The 20,712-nt window shown below is 38.4% G+C and overlaps 1 protein-coding gene across 1 annotated transcript; it reads right to left on the bottom strand.

Annotated features, from left to right (window-relative positions):
- Positions 1-8,185: 8,185 nt before the first annotated feature.
- LOC140940043 (U1 small nuclear ribonucleoprotein 70 kDa-like) lies at positions 8,186-20,671 on the bottom strand. The gene is made up of 11 exons (XM_073388919.1): positions 20,427-20,671; positions 18,995-19,057; positions 18,553-18,607; positions 17,727-17,794; positions 16,650-16,712; positions 15,880-15,961; positions 11,716-11,817; positions 11,497-11,584; positions 10,983-11,183; positions 10,089-10,305; positions 8,186-8,971 (listed from the first exon to the last, which is right to left on the bottom strand). The coding sequence occupies exons 1-10, from the start codon at positions 20,568-20,570 to the stop codon at positions 10,092-10,094; spliced, it is 1,080 nt and encodes a 359-aa protein (XP_073245020.1). The 5' UTR covers positions 20,571-20,671; the 3' UTR covers positions 8,186-8,971; positions 10,089-10,091.
- Between the last annotated feature and the right edge of the window lie 41 nt (positions 20,672-20,712).

Raw genomic sequence — 20,712 nt, 5'->3', positions numbered from 1 at the left:
TTCAGCAGCACTGGTAACCTGGCACTTTTTAAACGAGGCTGAGTGCAAACCCAAGGAGGATTTTCTCTTCAATTTTTAGGCAAATGGCCTGAAGGTCTACTGTGCATTCATAAGAACTGCTGCAGTGCAGTGAGTCGAATGATTGGAGAAGATCCCGAGGGTGGGATCGAGGGTAGCCCTTTCCAGATTCTGCTCGGCAACTTTGTAGCAACTTTTAGGATTTTCAGCAACTTTTTTGTCAGAGAGCAACTTCTAGCAACTTTTCTGAAATCTAGCACTTTTTTGGTACCTTTTGGCCTATTTTGAACCAAAATGCTCAATAACCCGCCTTTTTTTTAAATTAACGAGTTAAAATTCTCTTGGTTAAAATTCTAAACATCTTTCCAGTAAAACTCATATTTTTACCCTTTAAATGGGTATCTTGTGGACGTGGTCATTGATTACAAGAGTTGGGTTTGGTAAGCCTCAACGGTCATAAATCCGTGTTCTCCTACACGAATACAAAAAATCCGCTTAAAATATCTTCATGTAACATGTAACTATGTCTCACTCAACATAACTATGCATCCTACCCATCACCACCTATCACTGTCCATCACTACATATCACTACATATCACTACATATCACTACACATCACTACTCATCACAGACTGCGAGCAGTCCCTTAGGATGGTCACGCGAGCGAGGAAAGCGCGAGCGAGAAAATCGAGCGAAGCGAGCGAAAGCCGAGGGGAAGCTGGGGAGGAGGCGCCTCTCTCCAGTTTCCCTCTCGGCCAATTCGCTCTCTCCAGTTCTGCCAAGCTTAGACTTGACTGACTGAAGAGGAACTGCTCGCAGTCTATTCTCATCACCACCCATCACTACACATCACTACACATCACTAACCATTATTACACATCATTATCCATCACTACCCATCACTACACATCACTATCCATCACTACCCATCACTACACATCACTACACATCACTACCCATCATTACACATCACTACCCATCATTACACATCACTACCCATCACTATCCATCACTACACATCACTATCCATCACTACACATCACTGTCCACCACTACCCATCACTAAACATCACCACCCATAATTGCACATCACTACCCATCACTATCCATCACTATCCATCACTACCCATCATTACACATCACTACCCATCAGTATCCATCACTACCCATCACTATCCATCATTGCACATCACTACCCATCACTACACATCACTATCCATCACTACCAATCACTACACATCACTATCCATCACTACACATCAATATCCATCACTTCACATCACTGTCCATTACTACACATCACTGTCCATCACTACACATCACTATCCATCACTACACATCACTATCCATCACTACACACCACAGTCCATCACTACATATTAATATCCATCACTACACATCACTGTCCATCACTACACATCACTACACATCACTATCCATCACTATCCATCATTACACATTTCTTCCCATCACTATCCATCAGTACACATCACTATACATCACTACCCATCACTACCCATCACTACCCATCACTACACATCCCTACTCATTACCACACATCACTACACATCACTACACATCACTACACATCACTTCCCATCACTACCCATCACTTGCAGCCTCCGCTTTGCTCCGATTCTACGTCTGCTCTAAATCTCTAGAAATTTGTTTATTATGTGCTGTGATTCATTATTTTAAAAATTCAGGAAAGCAATGTGGTGTGGATGATGTTCAAGCAATGTACATAAAAGTTATTGATAGTTTAATGGAGATTGGCATTGGTCTTCCACTGGTAAGAAGGACTTTCAATGTCCTCTATAATGAGATAATTAAACTTAAAAAAGATTTCGATGACTAGTCGTAGAGTATGGCTTACGATGCCCGCCAAAATTCATGTTTTGAATGCGCCGAGTGAGTATCTAATGCAAAGTTCGTATGTACTAGCTAAGGCATCAAAAATAATAAAAAGTGGCAGTGTATAAAAATTTATACGTCCAGTTAAAAATTATATGGTTTGACTGGTAATTGACAAAGCGAGTTCAAAAGCTAAAAGACAATTGTAAAAACTTTCTACAGTAATGTGAATTTTAAGTGTAAATTTTTGAATTCATCCGTAAAATTGAAGTGTTGAAGTTAAAAATTAAAATCAACAACTTAAAATTTAAGACATTATACTACTACATGAGAAATTTCTGCAATTTGATTGGCTTAGAGCAGTGGTATTTCAGCTTAATTTGAAATACCTACATGTGAAAATTACGAAACCTTTGCGGGTAGTAGTATAAACAAATAATAGTATGATTTGAACGTGATATTTGGAATAAATACCACTCGTGATATTTCAAAATTGTGTCAAATCTCACTCGCCTAACGGCTCGTGAAATTATGTATAACAATTTTGAAATATCACTTGTGGTATTTATGCCAAATATCACTACAAATCATGCTATTACCTATACTAATTTTTGGCGGGGATCGCACCCTGTAGTAGAGTTGGCCGTTATAAAGTGCAATTACAATGATCATCTATTGAGTGCCAATTGCATTGACGGTAATAAGGGACGGACCAGTGTTTTTCTGGACGGAAGGGAGGGATGGGGGGGGGGGGGGGGGGGGGCTGAGAAATTATCTTTTGAAAACATGTCCTTAAAACATATACCGTCGACTCCCGGTAACTCGAACCTAACCTTCAAAAGAAATCGAAACAAGTTCGAGTTATCGGGAGCTCGAGGTAAATAGCCGAGAGTAAGGTTAAAAACACTTGTTACTGCACAGTAAACATTTTAATCACATTTAATTGAACAAATGTCAAGTTGAAACTAAAACATACTTCTGGTTCGAGTTATCGAGGGTGAAATTATATAGAAAATGACCTAAGGGGAAACGAAAATTGGTTCGAGTTAGCGGGAGTTCAGTTTATCGAAGGTTTGAGTTACCGAGGGTAAAATTATAGTGAATGTGTGTTGGAAATCCAGGGGAAATCTATTTTGGTCCGAGTTAGCGAGGGTTGTAGCAGGCACCAGTGTCTAAAGCAAGCACCAGTGTCTAATCATCGGTGATACGGAGTATGGTTTTTCCTTCCCAGTAAAGGACACGTTATAGATTTTTGGAATGGAAATAGATAATAACCTGAATTTTTCTAAACATATATCAAATGTATGCCAAAAAAATTAATAATCAATTTAATGTTATGTTGCGCTTTCGAAAACTCATACGCAGGGAAATGTTATTCAAAATTTACAAAGCGTATATTTTACCTCACTTTTATTATTGCTCCTAGTCTGGCACTTTTGTGGAGCGCGCGATGCGGATAAGCTTGAAGCTTAAAATAAAAGAATACTTAGATTTATACTTGGAGATTACTCGTCTCCATAAAACACTCTTCTCTTAAAAGTAGGCTTTACTTCGTTGTGTAACAAACGCATTCAAAATTTCCTCATTCTGTTATGTAAGAGTTTGTTTTTCACTCATTTTCCTACTTATATGAAGAATATGTTTTCACTCCGGTCCTCTTCCTATGAACTTCGTGGCAACTACATTCTTTCAATAAGTAAACCTAAAACAAGTACCTATGGTCTTAACTCCTTTTCTTACTTTTCAGCCAAGCAGTGGAATACCTTGGAATACCTCCCCCCTTGGGCGGAGCACTTAGTCCCCAGGGCTCTCCCCCCTTGGGCGGAGCACTTAGTCCCCAGGGCTCTCCCCCCTTGGGCGGAGCACTTAGTCCCCAGGGCTCTCCCCCCTTGGGCGGAGCACTTAGTCCCCAGGGCTCTCCCCCCTTGGGCGGAGCACTTAGTCCCCAGGGCTCTTCCCCCTTGGGCGGAGCACTTAGTCCCCAGGGCTCTCCCCCCTTGGGCGGAGCACTTAGTCCCCAGGGCTCTCCCCCCTTGGGCGGAGCACTTAGTCCCCAGGGCTCAATAATAAAAACAGTATAGATAAATTTACCTTGATACTTACTTTTTTCACTTACCTCTGGTGTTCCTTTCTGTTTTTTTAATATTTGGTCCCGGGCGGCCTTTTGACTACGTTTTTGTTGTAGTAATCCTTGTTGTTTTTTGTTGTTGGTTTACGCTGAGGAATTTAGCTGTTGGTAAGGTTCCGTTTTGTCTACGAAACTGTACTTCCTTACTGAATTCAAAAGCGTAAACTTGTTTTAGAGTGTGATATTTTGGGGGTGAGGATTGAATTTACTTAATTTATAACTAAATACAACATGTTGTTTTGGTGTATATACCAAACCAGAATCTTTAGAGTGACGATAAAACTCACATCAAAATTATTGGAAAGTTAGATGCAACATGAAAAGAAATAAAACTTAATCGTTGTTCCTCGAGACCTTTTTAAGAATAATGACCGAGCGCGTACTTTTCCATAGTTTTACGACCAGCAGGTTATTACTATGGTCACTGAATTGAAACAGTAGGTTATTATTTGTAATAATGATCTTCTGTTTCACCTCAACGACCTGTTCTTAAAATTTACCTAAAATAATAACCTGTTCAAAACAGTGGAAAATTACATGAAGACTTACCATAGGTTTGGTATTATATATATACTGAATAAATGACAGTCACACAAATGCGCTGGTTGTATATCCTTTTTAAGGATCGTGGCAGTACTTTTATTGTTATTTTGAACACTTTTTTGGAAGGCAAATTCTTCTTCTTTTCTTTATGGTGCGGCAGAACCTGTTAAAAAAAAGGAAAGCGTTATTTGTCGTTGTAAATACCACGGTACTAACGTGTAAAGAATTGCACTCCCGATTAACCTTCTTTTCTTGTTTACCTGGTTTCTCGTTACCTTCAGTTTTATTTACACCTGTCTTGCACCTCTGTCGACTATTATCTTGTGTCAGCCTAACCGTTCCTGGAAACATTGTAATTCTCTCCCGGTGCAAGCTAAGCACTCTACGCCAAAATTTCCAACAGTTTGTTTGTTGGCAACCCGTTTGTGCGGCATAAAAGCATAATTTCAGTGTAATTCATCTTTAAATCGTACATTAATTAATAAGGTCGCGGTTAATCAAATGTAAAACTCTAAGTCAGGGTAATAAAAAACTGTCCAACGTCCTTTTTTTCTTTTATTAGTGTAGTCTACAGAAGAGAACACTTCTTTAATCAAAGCAAAAAGTTTTAACTACATAGACATCAACAAAATAGGCCTATTTGAACGTAACAATCGCAACTCGCGTTTATCTTGTTGACACCAGTTCAACACTTAACGAGCCAACCCAACAAAGGGACCATGCATGTTTACAGGTAACTTCTGGCGACACATATGACACACAGAGAACAGAATTATGACAGAAAATCCTTTATGTAAAGTCTAAAAGAATAATTTCTTTCTGCAGCAAAAATAACCAGTAAGAACCGTTAAAGCAATTTGAACGCTTATCACAACACATTGAGAAAAACAACACTCAGATTTGACTAACACCTGCATTAGACGCATTCAGAAAAAAAAAATGCCGACTTGATTAAAACTTGACAAATCGATACAAAACTGGCTTGTGAATGACTATACAATAGGCCTTTCGAGAGTATTATGGTATTTTTGAAAAAGGCCTATAGCCGTGTGAATTACCTCAAGCTAGACCCAGAATAAATTTTAAAAGTACCGGGAAAGAACATACAAACTTTCCAACCTTCTCGGTAGATAAAAGCGAAGAAAGTTGAGGAAAACTAGTGTTAAAGAATTGCTAGCATAAGAACCATTTACACTGCTAATATTTGATTGCTCAGTGATGTTGATCACCACTATCAGTTTGACAAAAGTAATGAATATGCAAAGCTACGATAGCCTGTTTTGCACCCGCTCGTCACGATTAAAGTTAAAATTGCGAAAGAGCGCGAATTCAAACTTTTTAAAATTTCCGCGGCAACTAAACTTACGGAAAACCAGTAACGTTGTTTCGGCGACTAGATTAATTTGGGTTTATTGCCAGCAATTAATGTAAACTAAGGCTTAATAGGCCAAAAATATAAGTTGAACTGAGGACAAACCTGGTATCTTCGAAGAGGCACAACCGAATCTTAGCTGGTGGTGACATTTGATCCAATCCAGAAATGACAGCGATCGTTTGAGATGAGTTTGATTCTTCCAGTGTAAGTTAACTGTCTAAAAAACAGTTCAATCAACTCGAAATCAGCGTCTTCCTTTTGTACAGTTTCTCGATTAAAATTCATTCCATCTCGAGAAATTCTCGTGTTGCACATGCAAAGTAGCATTACCAAAGTTTACCAAGATGTGATTATGCGCATGTTGGATTATTTTTCACAAGTTTTACTGGCCTTTGTGTTCGGTACAACAATAAAAACATATACTATTGATGTTTATTCATATGCAATTAACGCTTAAAATTCTACCATTCAAAGACTAAACTTTTGTTAAACCGCTAAAATGTATAAAAAGTATTTTTAAAAAAGGGAAAGGATCATCGCACTTTTTCAAAGAACTGTGGTCCTGGACAATCAGTGCTCACCGAAGACTGTGTTAAAACTGCTAGAAACGTTGTAATAACGATTTAATCAAAATATTTTGATGAAGTTCATTGACGCCAAGAAAGATTGAAAATTGAACAAAAGGTCAGCAAACATGAGAAAACAGACTTTAAAACTTTTTCAACGTTTCCTGCTCCGGAAGAGACCGGAACTGGATATTTCTTAATTGTTCAAGAAGAGCTAACAGTCATGATAGAATAGTCTAACTCTGATATAAGACGTGAAGAAGATCAGAGATCGGACTGCAATAGTTTCCTGTTTTGCTTGTTATTCAAAGTTACAGTTTTCAAATATAGCATTTTTTATTAGCCAAGGGAATCGAATGACAGAGTGCTAAAAGTTGCTTTTTTAGCATTTCTACAGTTTTGGAAAAGACAGAGCAACTTTCTCACTATAAAGATGATCAGGCGTTTGTATTGCGCCCAACAAATGCTTGATGAAAACATGCCTATATTTCCCGTGCCGCTCGGGAAATGCATCTGATTGGTCAGTTTCTGCTACTGAAACCGCGACCAAAGTTTTATTTAAGTCCCCTGAGGCATGAAGGGTGGACCGTTCAGCAAAATGCTTTTGAATTATAGAATGGAGTTTCTTTCACTAGTACAGCGAACTTTATATATCAGCAGCGTTTCAAGACTTTTAAGTTATGTGAAATAAAGGAAAGAAGAAGGAAAGAAATCGATCTCTTAGCTACGAGTTGTATACAGTTTCTTTGAGTGTATTCCAAAACTTGAGTTGGTGGGCTGGCGAGTCTTGCCCTGTTATAGTCAGCATTCGCCTGGCCATGCCATTGCGGGTATCTCGCTTTTACGGACAACAGCTAAATCACCCAAAAAAACTTAAAGGTTTTGATTGGGAGAAGCTCTCATGATTGCAAACTTACGGAAACTTTTTCATTTCCCGGAAGCACATTTTATTGTTCTCGTCATCGTCATAACAGACATTGGGCCAACCTCGTCCCCAGGGCTTTTCCAGGAACGAGGTTGGCATGGGGTCTCTCATTAATTCAGTCCAACATGTACATTGGTAGCCTGAATTTCATCCGATTACTTCGAGTCGTTAAAAGTCGATTTTTTGAAAGCGAACCCAACGAAATTTACAGTCATGTGAGTGAAAAAGGGTCAAAAGGCAGGCTTTTTGCGCCAAAAACCTCGAGAATCACAATATCGAGAGAAAAGGAAAGGAGAAAAAGAAAAAGCTAGGAGGACGAAAGGAGGAGAAGAGAAAAAAAAAACAATGGTTGCACTCTTAGGTTTATAATGGCTACTTTGGAGAGTTTTTTGCCGGAAAAAAACTGTTTGACGGAAGAAGTCTATTTGGTAGTAACTTCTTCAAACATCCGGCTAGATATAAAGTGAGGTAGAAGAGAGCTGAGGTATTTGCAAAAAGGGCACGACTATAATCTTGGACAAAATAAATAGGAAATTTATACTCCCCCCGCTTTCCCCCCGAAATCAAGGATGGGAAAATGGCGCGTTTTCGCGCGGCTTCATCCTTGATTTGGGGGGATGGGGGTTTGTTGTTCCATTTTATTTTGTCCAAAATTGTAGGTTTCCATTAGTAGCGACTTGCTAACGATATTTCAATCATCCACAGCGTTGTTCAAAGAGATCCAAAGAAAAATGCCTCCAAAAAAAGAAAAAAACGCTACTAGACACAGAAATGACAGGACAACATTTTATTTACTTATTGAAAGCAAGTAAGAAGCTTCTAACAGCTGCTTTGTGGCTAATCGATTAAAAATCAATAAAATTAGATACCGAGACAGAAACACTGTCAATTTATGGGACGAAAATGAGGTTAAGCTTGCATCTTTTGATCAACTGTATGTACTTTCAGGAGTGGCAACGATTTCGGTGCTGCGAAAGGCCCCAAAACTGCGAGAGCAGCGGTTTGATCTTGAGGCATTTCCCAAAGAAGGCGTTCAAAAGAAACGAAGACAAAGAGAGGTTAATGGTTTGAGTTTTATATGAGTAGACGCCCTCCAATTAATCGTTTTTCGGCCTGTAGCAGCACTACTGACATCGTGTCTGTTATAACAGCGTTATTCACCTGCTCCTTTGCGGACGTGAGTTCGCGAGTTCGAGAGTTCGTTCTCATCAAGGGACTGGTGAGAGTAACCAAAACCGTTGAAAATGGGACTCCCTGAACCGTGTGTAATTAGAATTACGATACTGCTAAAACGACTATTTTACATGATACTTTCATTGACTGCCCCCTTTGAAATATTCGCAATTGCTAGGTGATACAGGTAAAAGGAATAAAAAATACATAGGCTTCAACTCTCGTGCGCTTTTTAAGCGCTACTGGTAATAGCGTTACTTGTTTTCCTTAATTTCAAGAGGACATTTAACTAATACATTTGTGAAACTTGTACATAATGATCGTGCTTGTCTTTCAGTTTGCCTGTTTATCGCAAAGAAGGTGTGGTATAATCACCTCCATGGAGATCTGCAAGAGAGAAAAAGGTCTTCAGTAAGAAGTTGCCTAGAAAAACTGGGTAATCTTTCTGACTAAATTGAGGTGACAGTTATTCAAAAGCTAGATAGCACCTCCGGGTAAATCACTATCCAGTGGACCAACTACCGTATCCATTGGATAGAGATTTATCCGTTGAATAGTGTCATCCACCTGTTGAACAACTGGAGACAGTTGGCTGGCGAGCGGAAAAATTTCGTAGGAGCAAGTCCCTAAAACTGCGTCCCCGCACTGAGAGTAACCTATGTACGAAGACATACTTTAATTCCTTTTTTAGCAACTACTAACTCAGATTTATTAAGGTAAAGGTGAAGGGGGACACGAGCCTAAGGCTCAAACGGCCGGAGCTTATCCCGGTTTCCTAAGCATGAAGCATACCAAGGAGCATTGCTACTCCCTCCTGGATGGGATGCTAGTCCATCGTCCATCGCAGGGTTACCCCCCAGCAGTATGTCGCTGGTACCCATTTATACACCTGGGTGAAGAGAGACAAAGTGGAGTAAAGTTCCCTGTCTAAGGAAACAATTCGACGGGTGAGGCTTAAACCCCAGACCTCCGGATCCAGAGTTCGAGGTGTTAACCGCTCGGTCACACATGCCTCCATTTAGATTGACCAATGATCTACCAATACTATTCTTGTACAGCCTGATATAATCAATCGACAAACTAGGGCGTAAAGAAGTAGTAACGAAGTCCCGTCACCATCACGTTCAGGTCAACTGGAAGACTGCAGCCGTTTTATTATATTGTCACGCAATGCTGCTCCCCACGTTGCGTGACGACACAAAAGACAGCTGCGTAGGAGACTAATGCAAACCAAGAAGGGACGCAAAATCTTAAGATCACCCGGATGTTAAATATCTATCCTAAGTTTTGTTACTCTGAATATGACTTATCTAATGATTAATGCTATTTAACGTTTGAAAGAGCAACTCAACTTCTTCATGGTGAAAAAATTTGGAGGCGCCATAAAACATCCGGTGACCAACTTGAACAGTATCTTCATCTCGCTAACACCCTATCCGTAGTGCAAGCCAGCTGACACTACGGTTTCTCAAACGCTGCACCTCACACCCCAAACTAAACTAACCTCTCAGTCCACCATATTCAAATTATCATTGTCCATCTGGTTGTCGTTCTCATAAGGAGGATACTCTCCGTTTGGTTCTTCCTTTATTCTTTCACCTTCACGTTCACGGTCACGGTCACGATCGCGGTCCCGGTCTTTATCACGCTCTCTTTCTCTGTCACGATCACGATCGCCGCGATCACGATCCCTGTCACGGTCACGCCGCCTCTCCCTGTCCCTAAGTTAAGACCACGTCACAGTTAAAACTAAGGTTATATTAAGCTCGATGTGTGCACTCGTTCTTCTCACAACTGTGGGGTTCATCGGCCACTTACCCTTATTACGTGACATAAGAAAAAAAAGCGATCCGACATCAAGGTTGCAGCAGTTTAAGGCAAGTGCGAAACACCTTGCGAAAATTTGGTAATTTTCTCCTGTTGCCTTGACGTCGTGGGGCTGAGTATACATGTACTACAGTTCCATACTCTTTCTTTGATAAAGGGTTATTCTGAGTCCCTTATAGCAGTGTTAAGATACCGGAAGCTAGCCTACGAAATTCATCCTGACAAAGGGCCTAGGCTTTTTAAACCTTTTTATAGTAGAAAATTTACTTTCAGTCGCCAAGTCAGGTGACAAATAACAAATTAGTGATAAAATATTTGCGAAGAGAAGAAATCAGAAAAGACCGGAGTTCCAATTGGGAATTGAACCCACGAATAATGTCAATGAACACACGCAGTCGATGAAAATGAATGATTCTATTTCAACCCCACCGACTCAGCAACACAACTTCTTTGTTGAGAGTAAATTTGTAGACCTTCACTGGGTGCGACAAACAAAACCGAGAAGTTTATCTGAGAAAAGGCCTGATTGATGCATAGAATATATATAAAATATTAAATCCTATTGTCTTACCTGTCACGATCACGGTCACGGTCGCGATCACGGTCCCGATCACGTTCTTTCTCGCGTGACCTGCTTCTGTGTCTTCGACGCTCTTTCTCGCGGTCACGATCTCGGTCTCGGTCACGATCTCTTTCACGTTCCCTGAAGCGGTCACGGTCACGGTCTCTTCGATCACGATCTCGATCACGGTCTCTATCGCGGTCGCGGTCCCTGAGGATAAAAAGGATCAACGCTGTCGTCAGTAAGCATCACGAAAGTAAGAGATAAACGTATTTAAAACTCAGGGATGAAGAATGAAACAAAACGAGATAGTAGAGAAATTTCAAGAAACAACATTGTAATAAAAACTCAAAATTACAGATAAATAAAAAAATATTAAGAAATGCTTCTTTTTGATTCCCAAGAAAAGCTTTTGAATAAGCTTTTACATATGAATTTCAAATCAGTTATTTCATGTAATGAAAGGACAACTGAGCAGAAATATAGTCATTAATCAAGTAAACACGCCAAGCTGGCTTCTTACTCGTATCTTTCATTGTTATTTTCTACACGTCCTGAATGCTTGATGTTATCGTCTGGTCCGCCAACACGAGTTCCTCCCAGACCCCCTCCTACAGATAAACGCACTGATCAGTTAACTGTTGCCAAACAGAATTTAAAAAAATGCACCAATGAATGAATGGACTTTATTCTACTCCTGTAATAAACATATCGATGTTTTTGCAGCATAAACTGAACTCACCAAGTCTTCGTGGTTTCCACGTCTTGACCGTGCGGCCTCGCTCGACATCTACCACAATTCTCCTGCCATCTATCTTCTTTCCATCTGCATGCTTGTACGCCGCTGCAACAAATAAACAAAAAACGGACATGTTACCACACCAAGCTTGTAAGACCTTTGTAAAAAGTTACTTTGCATGGCAGTAAAATGCTACCTGTACCACAACTTACCTGTCCTCTCAACAGCAAAGGTGATACAGAATCATTAAAAAACCTAAACTTAAATCAATGCCTTGATGCTTTTTTGATTGACTTTTTTTACAGGGAGAAAAAAAAACAACTGCTACAATATCTTGAGCAAGTGTTTTCAAAGTTGCAACAAAGGTTTTAACATTTACCAATCACACTCAAAGCGAGAACAGTTCTGTTGAAAAAATGCCATTACAGTCCATATCACATTTACTGCAACTTTATAAGTGGCACGTCCAGGCTTGTGAAGGAGTGGAACATGGGATTAACAAAATGGGAAACTTGATTGAAAAGGTAAAGTTCAGCCCCATGGAACATCATTTTATAACAAATAGGAATCCCATATGTATCCCCACTAGCTAGACCCACCACTACATTAGATACACGTAGCAACTTTTACTGCCATGTCACGGATGTGCATACTATGAAAAAAGCCGTACCTTTGCCAATTCTGATAAAAATGACACTTTTCAAAAAAATTCATATTTTTAGTAGAGAATAAAGAAGAGAGGGTACAGCTCTAGCAAGAAAGGCATGAAAATTAGAGGAAACAACAGTGAAGAAAGCTTTTTCATTTAATTGCTTGGTTATCGCAATCCTAAACAGTTTAGGGTTTCGGTTGAGACTGATTTACAAGTTCAATAACCGGCACAAAAGTAACCAAAGCATGCCACAAGTTTGTAAGTAACAGGAAGTAGTATGACCAAATTCCACAACAACAACCAAGATGAATAATCTTTTTTTTATATCAGAGCCACAACCAAGAGCCTAATGCCAACTACACTGTTTACATGACTGGGTCATTCTCCGATCTGTAAGCTTGAGTCTGTTTTAATGCTTGATACCAAATTAATCTGTTTCAAGAAAAAAATTATTTTTTGACTTCTATTTTGGAATACATGGTTTTAAGTCACCCAAACTAGCCAAAGAAAAGCCTTCTGTGTGCACTACGTAAAAGAAAAGACTACTTTTGATCCTTGACTCCTTTGCATCTAATTGCTCTGAAGTTTCATCTGCTTCAGTTTCTAATTTGGCAGCATATCAAGGTGACATTTTAAACCTTGATAATTTTTTTTTTCAACTCTTGCACAGTAATGCAGCTTTAGGGGTGACTTTTTGGTGGGATGATCCAGATCAGGATCAGTGATCTGAGATCAAAGGAACTGACAAATCCACTCAGGACAAGGATGCATCAGCTCCTTTGAAGCACTATAATCTGAGTGACCTTAGATCACTCATTCTGATCCAGATCATCCCAAAGGAAAGCACCCTAAACCTTTTTCAGAGCTGGGACGTTTAGAGTTAACAAAAATACGAAGTGTAAGAATACTCACACTCCCACCAGATCCTAATGTACCAACATTACTTCATTACTTGGTGACAGACAGACAATCAAAGCTCTCCAGTACCGTGAATGTGTCACTGGGGCTTATTACCATCACAGCCAGTGACCTCACCAAGGGAAGCCAATTAACTCATTTTGTATCCCTCCCTTCCAAACAAAGCAAGTTACTGATGCAGAGATGTCCCTAAGAGCCAGCTGCAGGCTAAGACATAAGGTAATTTGGACGGTGCAATTGAGTGAAAAAAAAAACCAGCTTAACTAATAAAAAAGCCTGCTTAGCTTTTTCTTAGGTACATACTCGCTTTTGAGGTTAAAAAGGCCAAGTCATAGGCATGACATATAGTCTCGCAACAAGTTTTCAATGGCAGTTTAATTGCGACATGAAAAAAGAGATGTTAACCATGATCTTTACCCAACTATTTTTTCCAGCATCAAAGTAATAATGCTGAAAACTTAACTGGCTTCCCTTGGTAATACTCACCCGAGAGGTTATTGTTAAAAATTATCAATCATTGAAATTAAACAAAGCCATCCTTTTGTTAATCTTTAGCTCTTATTTGACACTGTGAGTTATCTCCATTTTTTAGCAAAAAAAAAAAACACAAGAGAGAGCTTCAGAAGACTGAAAAAGAACCTGTGCTAACCTTGCACACAGCTTAAGTTTACACAAGCATTCAATCCCTAATAAGCCCAGCCTTATGTTTTTTAATTAAGCAACATCTTGCATTGTTCCATCATGCCACTATTAAACTATGCTCCATAAAATCATTTAATGATAAAATATACGACTTTGATGTCTGTTAAAGAATTCAGCTTGTAGAGTCAACTCTACAATACTCAAAAATACACTGGCAGATAAAATTGTTTCAAAGCTCCGCAACTCTAGAACATATGATGGTATCTCTTGTCTTCACAAATAGTGTTTTGTAAACTTGAACACATAGATTTTTGTTTTCCAATCCAACTAAAAAACACCAGAGGTAAAATAAAAAAAAATAAAAAACTATAGTTGATGGAAACCTTACATGGTGGTAACCTGAAAATTAGTCATGAAAGGTAATGTAGAGACTTTCAGAACTTCTACGGCTGGGTTTTTCAATAGATATACCGTTGACTTTGTGTCAAAGCACAGGTAAAAAAACACTGACATTGCTTTGATTAGAAACTTGGAATTTATCTTTCTTAATTATGTTCTTGATTTTGTGTTAAAAGTAGAGTTGAATGACCCTGTTTTACCTGTGTGAGTTTGACCTATACCCACCATTTTACCTGATTATCTTTCAGGAGAATTCAAGAGTATTGGGGAAAGTTAACCAAGTACTGGCTCATCAAAGATAACTCTCACTTTTGCATGATGGCGAGTGATATAGTATTCACTGCAAGATTTGACCAGAATAGGGTAACTTAGTAAGAAAATGAGGAATAGTTTGCTTGGCCAAAACGCTTATGTACCAGCACTTTACATAAAATGTGAAGCCCAGTTAGCCCTAAAACTTGGACAGAAACTACTTATTTGCCTCAGGGTTTTTAGTGCTACCAAACAGGTCTGTGTGAATCAATACCAGAAGGCCAAATTTGCTTCAAGAAGTCGCAGTAAAGTACAAAATTCGGTTATTTTGTTTTCTTACAAAATACTCTGAACAGGGCTGTAATAAACGCACTGAAAATGAATTTTTTTAACATACTGGTATGTAGAGTTAACCTTACTTACAACCAAGACTAAAAACCCATGCCGTTTACCTCAAAAGTGATATTGAACCTGATACAATAGTATGTTCTCCACCTTTCAATTTTCTTTTTTTGCCAATAACAATAATACTAGTGTCAATTATTTAATATTTGAAACGCCTGAAATTCAAGGACGTCTTGTTTCAGTTCCAAGACCAGGAGCAATGAAAGTTTTTCTTCAATTCCTTCCAAACAGATGTAAGGTAAAAAAAATACTACCAACAAAAACATCCTTGAATCTCAAATGTGAGATGAAACAGTATCTAAAGTATATGGGCTTCATCATTCACTCTGGCCTAAACCCCTTCATAAACTTTCTGCCGAAAGGAATCATGAGTTTGCAATCTTATGATTGGCATTTTGGGTACAGCAACCTTAAATTTGGCCTGAAAACCAAACATTCACGGCAAACCACTTTTGTTTTTCCTCCAAATACAAATGTCAACATTCATAACCATGTGCACCAAAACTTCTTAGTAAGTAGATCAGGAAAAGCAAGGAAGATAGTGGACACCAAACTGTTTGTTGTGGTGAACTGAGCAATGAATACAACTTCCATCTCAAGGTTCCATCTCAAGGTCTGTTACTATGACATACTTGGCTCAACCCAATACTTACAGTAAATCTTTGAGGTATCTCAAAATGAGTTCAAACTAAAAAGTGATCCATCATAACGCTGACCTCAAAATTTTTAACTGGTGCGCAAAACAGACATATCCAAACTCATTAATGTTTAGCAAAGTTAGTTTTGGATTGCCAAAAATTTGGGCATAGAGCTAAAATAAAGGTTGCTGTACCAAAATTAAAGAATATTATTGCATAAACCAGCAAGAGAAAGTAAAAAAAATTATGTTTTATACATACCGTGCATGTCACGTTCATGTTCATACTCAACGAAGGCATAGCCCCTGGGTTTATTGTTGTTTATATTGTGGACAAGATGAATCTGCAAACAGATCAAATAAGCAAATAACAATTTCTGTACAAATATGTGAACGAGAAATTCTTTCATGCTACATCAATGAAATCCTGTTCAGAGTGGGCATTTATTGTTCTCTGGAACAAGGGGAAGGGTAGATTCTGCATGAACATCAATGCAATGATGTCATGAGAGAATGAGAGATTACCATAAAATGCCGCTCATAAGCTCTGGGCTCATATATCTTCTATGGGGTTTTAGGAGAGCTAATGTACATGGAGGGGTTTATATCTGAGAGGCTTATAACCTGAATGGAAAAAGAGCTTTGAAACAAGCCATTGCAGTGCTCAGCATTTACTGGTTTTTAATTATTATAAAATGTAAGCTTCAAAATGTCAAAATATATCAAATTCATTTGGAGATGGGCTTGTATCTGGGAGAGCTTATAATCGGGGGGGGGGGGGGGGGGGTTCGGTGCTTATAAGTGGGGAACTTATGCATGTAAGCAGCAGTTTAATGTATACAACAGTTTTACGTGCATAACACATCTGAATTTTTGCAGGCAAAGCTTTTGTAAGTATTGTGGATATCATTGAAGTAATCTATGGTGGAGGAGGAAAGTACTGAAAGACTTCAACACTTTCTTTGGTCTGTTTTAACTGAAAGAGGGAAATTAAGCTCAATAATAATCTTGTTCAAAGTGCACAATACTCACCCTTTTGATTGGTCCATAGAGTTCCATCTCTCTTCTGAGCTTAGATTCAGAGGTATCATAGTTCTAAACAAAATTTTTAAAACAGAAAAATAAATTCTAACCAGAGTTGAGTCGTCCAGATAGGAAGGTAAGTTCTTTTGTTCCCATGTTTATATTCAATTCATTTTGTTAATGTCATTCCATACACTCCATACATAATAAAAGGCAAAAGGAATCGCACTCAGCTTTCGACTAAGTGACTTAGTGGAGTTCATAATTACGTGTAAATTTAACAGATTTAGTAATCTGAAAAATTTCCACTATTATAAGCCTTAGTATTCTCCAGCGAAGACTTTATCTCCATACATTTCTTCAAATAATAAAGTGAGAAAAATGTTATGTGAACGATACATTTCCCCTTGTTGATCACTTTATTACTTCTCATAAGCTTTTCCCTTGATTACGTATCTTTTAACTTGAGGGCTGTCACTAAAGGCTACTGACTCCCAGCTGCTGTTGTAGGAAACAAGAGGAAGATTAAGAAACACTTCCTAACTGTTTAATTCCCCACCTGCAAATTTTATAGACCTGACAATTAACAGTTATTGGATGAGGTTGAGCAAAATACCATGTTTTGTCAGTGGCAAGCAGTTCAATTATTTGCCAAAGCTGAAGGCTGAGGCAATAATTTATTGATCTGTGAGACACTGACAAATCACAATATTTTGTGATAACCGAGTTCAATAATGTTATTGTTTTATCATTCAGTCACCAAGTTTGTTTTTTGTAAAATATTTTTCGGAAAGCTGCCAATTTCACCCACGAGTGATCGTAAGAAGGAGAAAAGCATGGAGCCAAACACAGCTGGACGACATTGTGCATGAGCAGACCATTATTAATAATTGTAGGCAGTTATTTGCAGGTCAAGTGGTGGGTTCTTGGCCAATGAAAAGGAACAAAAATTTGCATGAAATAATAATAAGAAATGTTAGTGACAGCCCTTTTAAGAGAATATTGATTTTGGTAACTCTTGGGTCTCAAGTTAATTGATTAAACAAGTGCTACAGTAACCTGAAAGTAAGGAAAAGCACTACATACAATTCTTCCAACAAAAAGTGTCTTAAAGGCATCAGTTCCAACAGCATTAGCATCACTGTGGGGATCCCCTGAAAAAGAACAGAAATTAATAAATTATATGTCCGTGCTCCTGACCCAGGCTTGAAAAACTTCTGTCAGTCAGAAACAGTGGGTTTTCTTCGTAGGAAAATGACTTGGTAAGGGCTTAGCTCACTTGCCCCAGGCAAGATAATTTAAGCAAGCTAAGAACAAGTTGTTATTTAAGCAATAGAAAACGTTTTCTGTGTTTGCATAGCCTGATATAAACACGAGAGGGGTTGGGAGAATAACTGTCTCGAATTCTCCCAACCCCTTGAGTTAATTTAGATTTAATTTAGATTTAATTTAAATCTAAACTGAAAAGCTACTTGTTTAGAATAGATTATTTTTATCGTTCTGTGGACCTTGTCAGTGCACTTTCTAAATGTTAATATTCCTTGAACATAGCTTTTAAGATCTTTCAATTTTCAGCAAAATTAGCTAATTTTATATGTCTCTTTATTTCATATTATTATTTATATTTCTTGTTAAGCACTTTAGAACCTTGTATAAAGCACTGTATAAATAAAGAATTAGTATTTTTAGTATTAAGCAATGACCCTATGAGGAAAACAAAATGTGAGAGCTGCTTGCCCAAAGGACAAACTGAAATTCAATTTTTGTTTTGAGCTCTATGTCACAGGCTAAACCAGCAGGCAAGAAACAACAATCTTATTGATCTTACCTACTTGTACCGCAGAAGTTATCCCAACTACTGTTGCACTTAAAGCAAGTACAAAGCATATAAGGAACACTGACAGTCACTTACATTGTTCCAATTGATCATCCAGAAACTTTGTTGTTCGCTCCACTTTCTCTTTCCTCTGAAATGATCAATGAAAGCCCATTACAAAAAATCACCTCTCCAATAAAAGTTAAAAGATTACTCTAAATTCAGTGCCCAAAGCTGGCCAGGACTATTTTTGTGAGATCAAGGGTTATCCTGAGGAGACAAGCGAAGATTTGAACTGCTTTTATGTTTGTTTTGAACAAGACAACAGAATGACAATGTAAATAGGCTTAAAAAGGCAAGCAGCACAATAAGGTTTTGTAACTTGCTTTCTAACAGAGTATTTTGCATTAGAAAGGCTTTCAGATTGGGGGTAGAAAATTCTTTTAGGGACTCTTGTGTAGAACAGGGCAGATTACCAATTGGTAACACAATATAAACTTTAAAGCAGCCAATACAATAAGCACTTAAAAAATGGCACCTTTCGTTCTGTCTTCTCATCTCTGGTTTCACCTCGAGTGGGTGGTGGAGTAGTTTCTGGATCCTGAAAACATGACAAAATATTCATCATGTACCATAGTTTGCAATATTATCTACTCAAAACTTTCACTATCAGAGTTAAGGTGTGGAGGAAATCTTAAGTGAACAAATAAACTACAGTCCACTCTCTACAAGATAAACAACCTTGCTGCAGCAAAAAGGAAATGCTTCAACCTTTAAGCCCCAATATCAAGTTACAAATTTCCAAACTGATCTCCCTACATTTCCTTAAAGAATCAGTGGAAAAAATTTTCCCTTTGTTGATTATTTTAACAATTCACATAAATGTTTCTCTTGATTATGTATTGAAATCGTTACAGGTAGTTCTTATGCTGCTCATTAGCCTGTGCCAAAGACAATCCTAAACTTCTGGTTAAGTCCATCTACGAAACAGTGCCGAAATCCTTGTTCTGGGCTCCCACCTGGTTATCAGGATTTGAGTATGCGCCATAATTGGTCTGTTAAAAATGCCATTTTGGATTTGCCCATCAAGCAAGTTGCTGAGTCTGTTGGGAGCCCAGAAAAAGGATCTCAGCGCTGCTTCACAGACGTTATTAACTGGGTTTAGATTACATCTGCAACCCAGGCTGCTTATTTACTAGTTCATGGTTTCTGAAACGTGCACCCTGGCAAACTTTGCTGTGTTACATGGCAGTAACATGACTTGGTTTCACACGTCATGCAACTGCAGCACGCACTGCACTCAGATCATATGTTATCAATAAATTTTTGTACATTTTCAAGTTTGGCTGAAATGGTTAATTTCGTTTCAGCAAATTCAATTTGACGCCTGAAACTAAGTTACACTGCAGTCATACTACACTACTTTTGAACCAGCTTAGCTTGGCAGTATTGCAGCATTTAAAACAGCCCAAGTGTAAAGCCAACATAACTTTGGGGGAAATAACTTTCAGCCTGGCCTGCTGATTTGTAACTGTGAATTTTTCACCAAGCACAGCACATGGAATAACACAGGAGATCAAATTTTAAAAGGTATTGAATAGATTGATTTTTTTGGTTTGAACAGCCTTCAAGCCATTAGGTTGCCGAAGTCAAACAGAAGGCTAACCACTTTTATGGACCAATTTCGAATTTCTTGTTTCCATACAACAATTAAGCAAGTCACCATAAGTAAAGATCAAGGAAAAACTTTCACGAAAAAAGAAATTTCATAAGCAATGAGAACTTAACCGGTGAGCTAAACGCAATCAATTTGCAGCTCTTAAAAATCTAGTGTGTAGGAGCTTAAATAATATTATTCAATTACAACTATAAGTTCGCCACTCGAACGTAACAAATAAATTTCTTTTCATCTCTCACAGCAAGATGACCCAGAAATGTTATCAAGCTAAACAAAGTAAACAAGTTCTCACCTCGAATACTCTGACGAACTTTCCAAGCCCGGTGTACAGCCATGGCCGTTTTTGAAAACTGAGTTTATCCAAAGGCGGTAAGTATGGGATTGGATCTCGAGGAGCAAAAAGTGCGAGCAGATTCGGCGGCAAAAAGGCCGTCATTTTCTTTTGGCAAAACTCCTTGTTTTACCACAACTAATCAAAAACCGATTTCATTCAAAAATCATGTAAAAATTCAGCTCCAAAGCCACAAGCACGCGTCGTCACCTCACGAAGCCTTAGCTTAACGCTCGCAAAGGTCTAT

The sequence above is a fragment of the Porites lutea genome, chromosome 6, assembly GCF_958299795.1.
Source record: "Porites lutea chromosome 6, jaPorLute2.1, whole genome shotgun sequence".
NCBI classification, from domain to species: domain Eukaryota; kingdom Metazoa; phylum Cnidaria; class Anthozoa; order Scleractinia; family Poritidae; genus Porites; species Porites lutea.
This window is presented reverse-complemented; position numbering and strand designations above follow the sequence as displayed.

What these genes read in the sequence shown, in the direction of transcription:
- LOC140940043 (XM_073388919.1), bottom strand. Translation starts at nt 20,570, where the DNA reads ATGACGGCCTTTTTGCCGCCGAATCTGCTCGCACTTTTTGCTCCTCGA. An exon ending in AGTTCGTCAGAGTATTCGAG is followed by an intron (nt 19,058 to 20,426) that starts GTGAGAACTTGT and finishes TCATGTTTTCAG; the next exon opens with GATCCAGAAACTACTCCACC. An exon ending in CGTGACCGTGATCGTGACAG is followed by an intron (nt 10,306 to 10,982) that starts GTAAGACAATAG and finishes GTCTTAACTTAG; the next exon opens with GGACAGGGAGAGGCGGCGTG.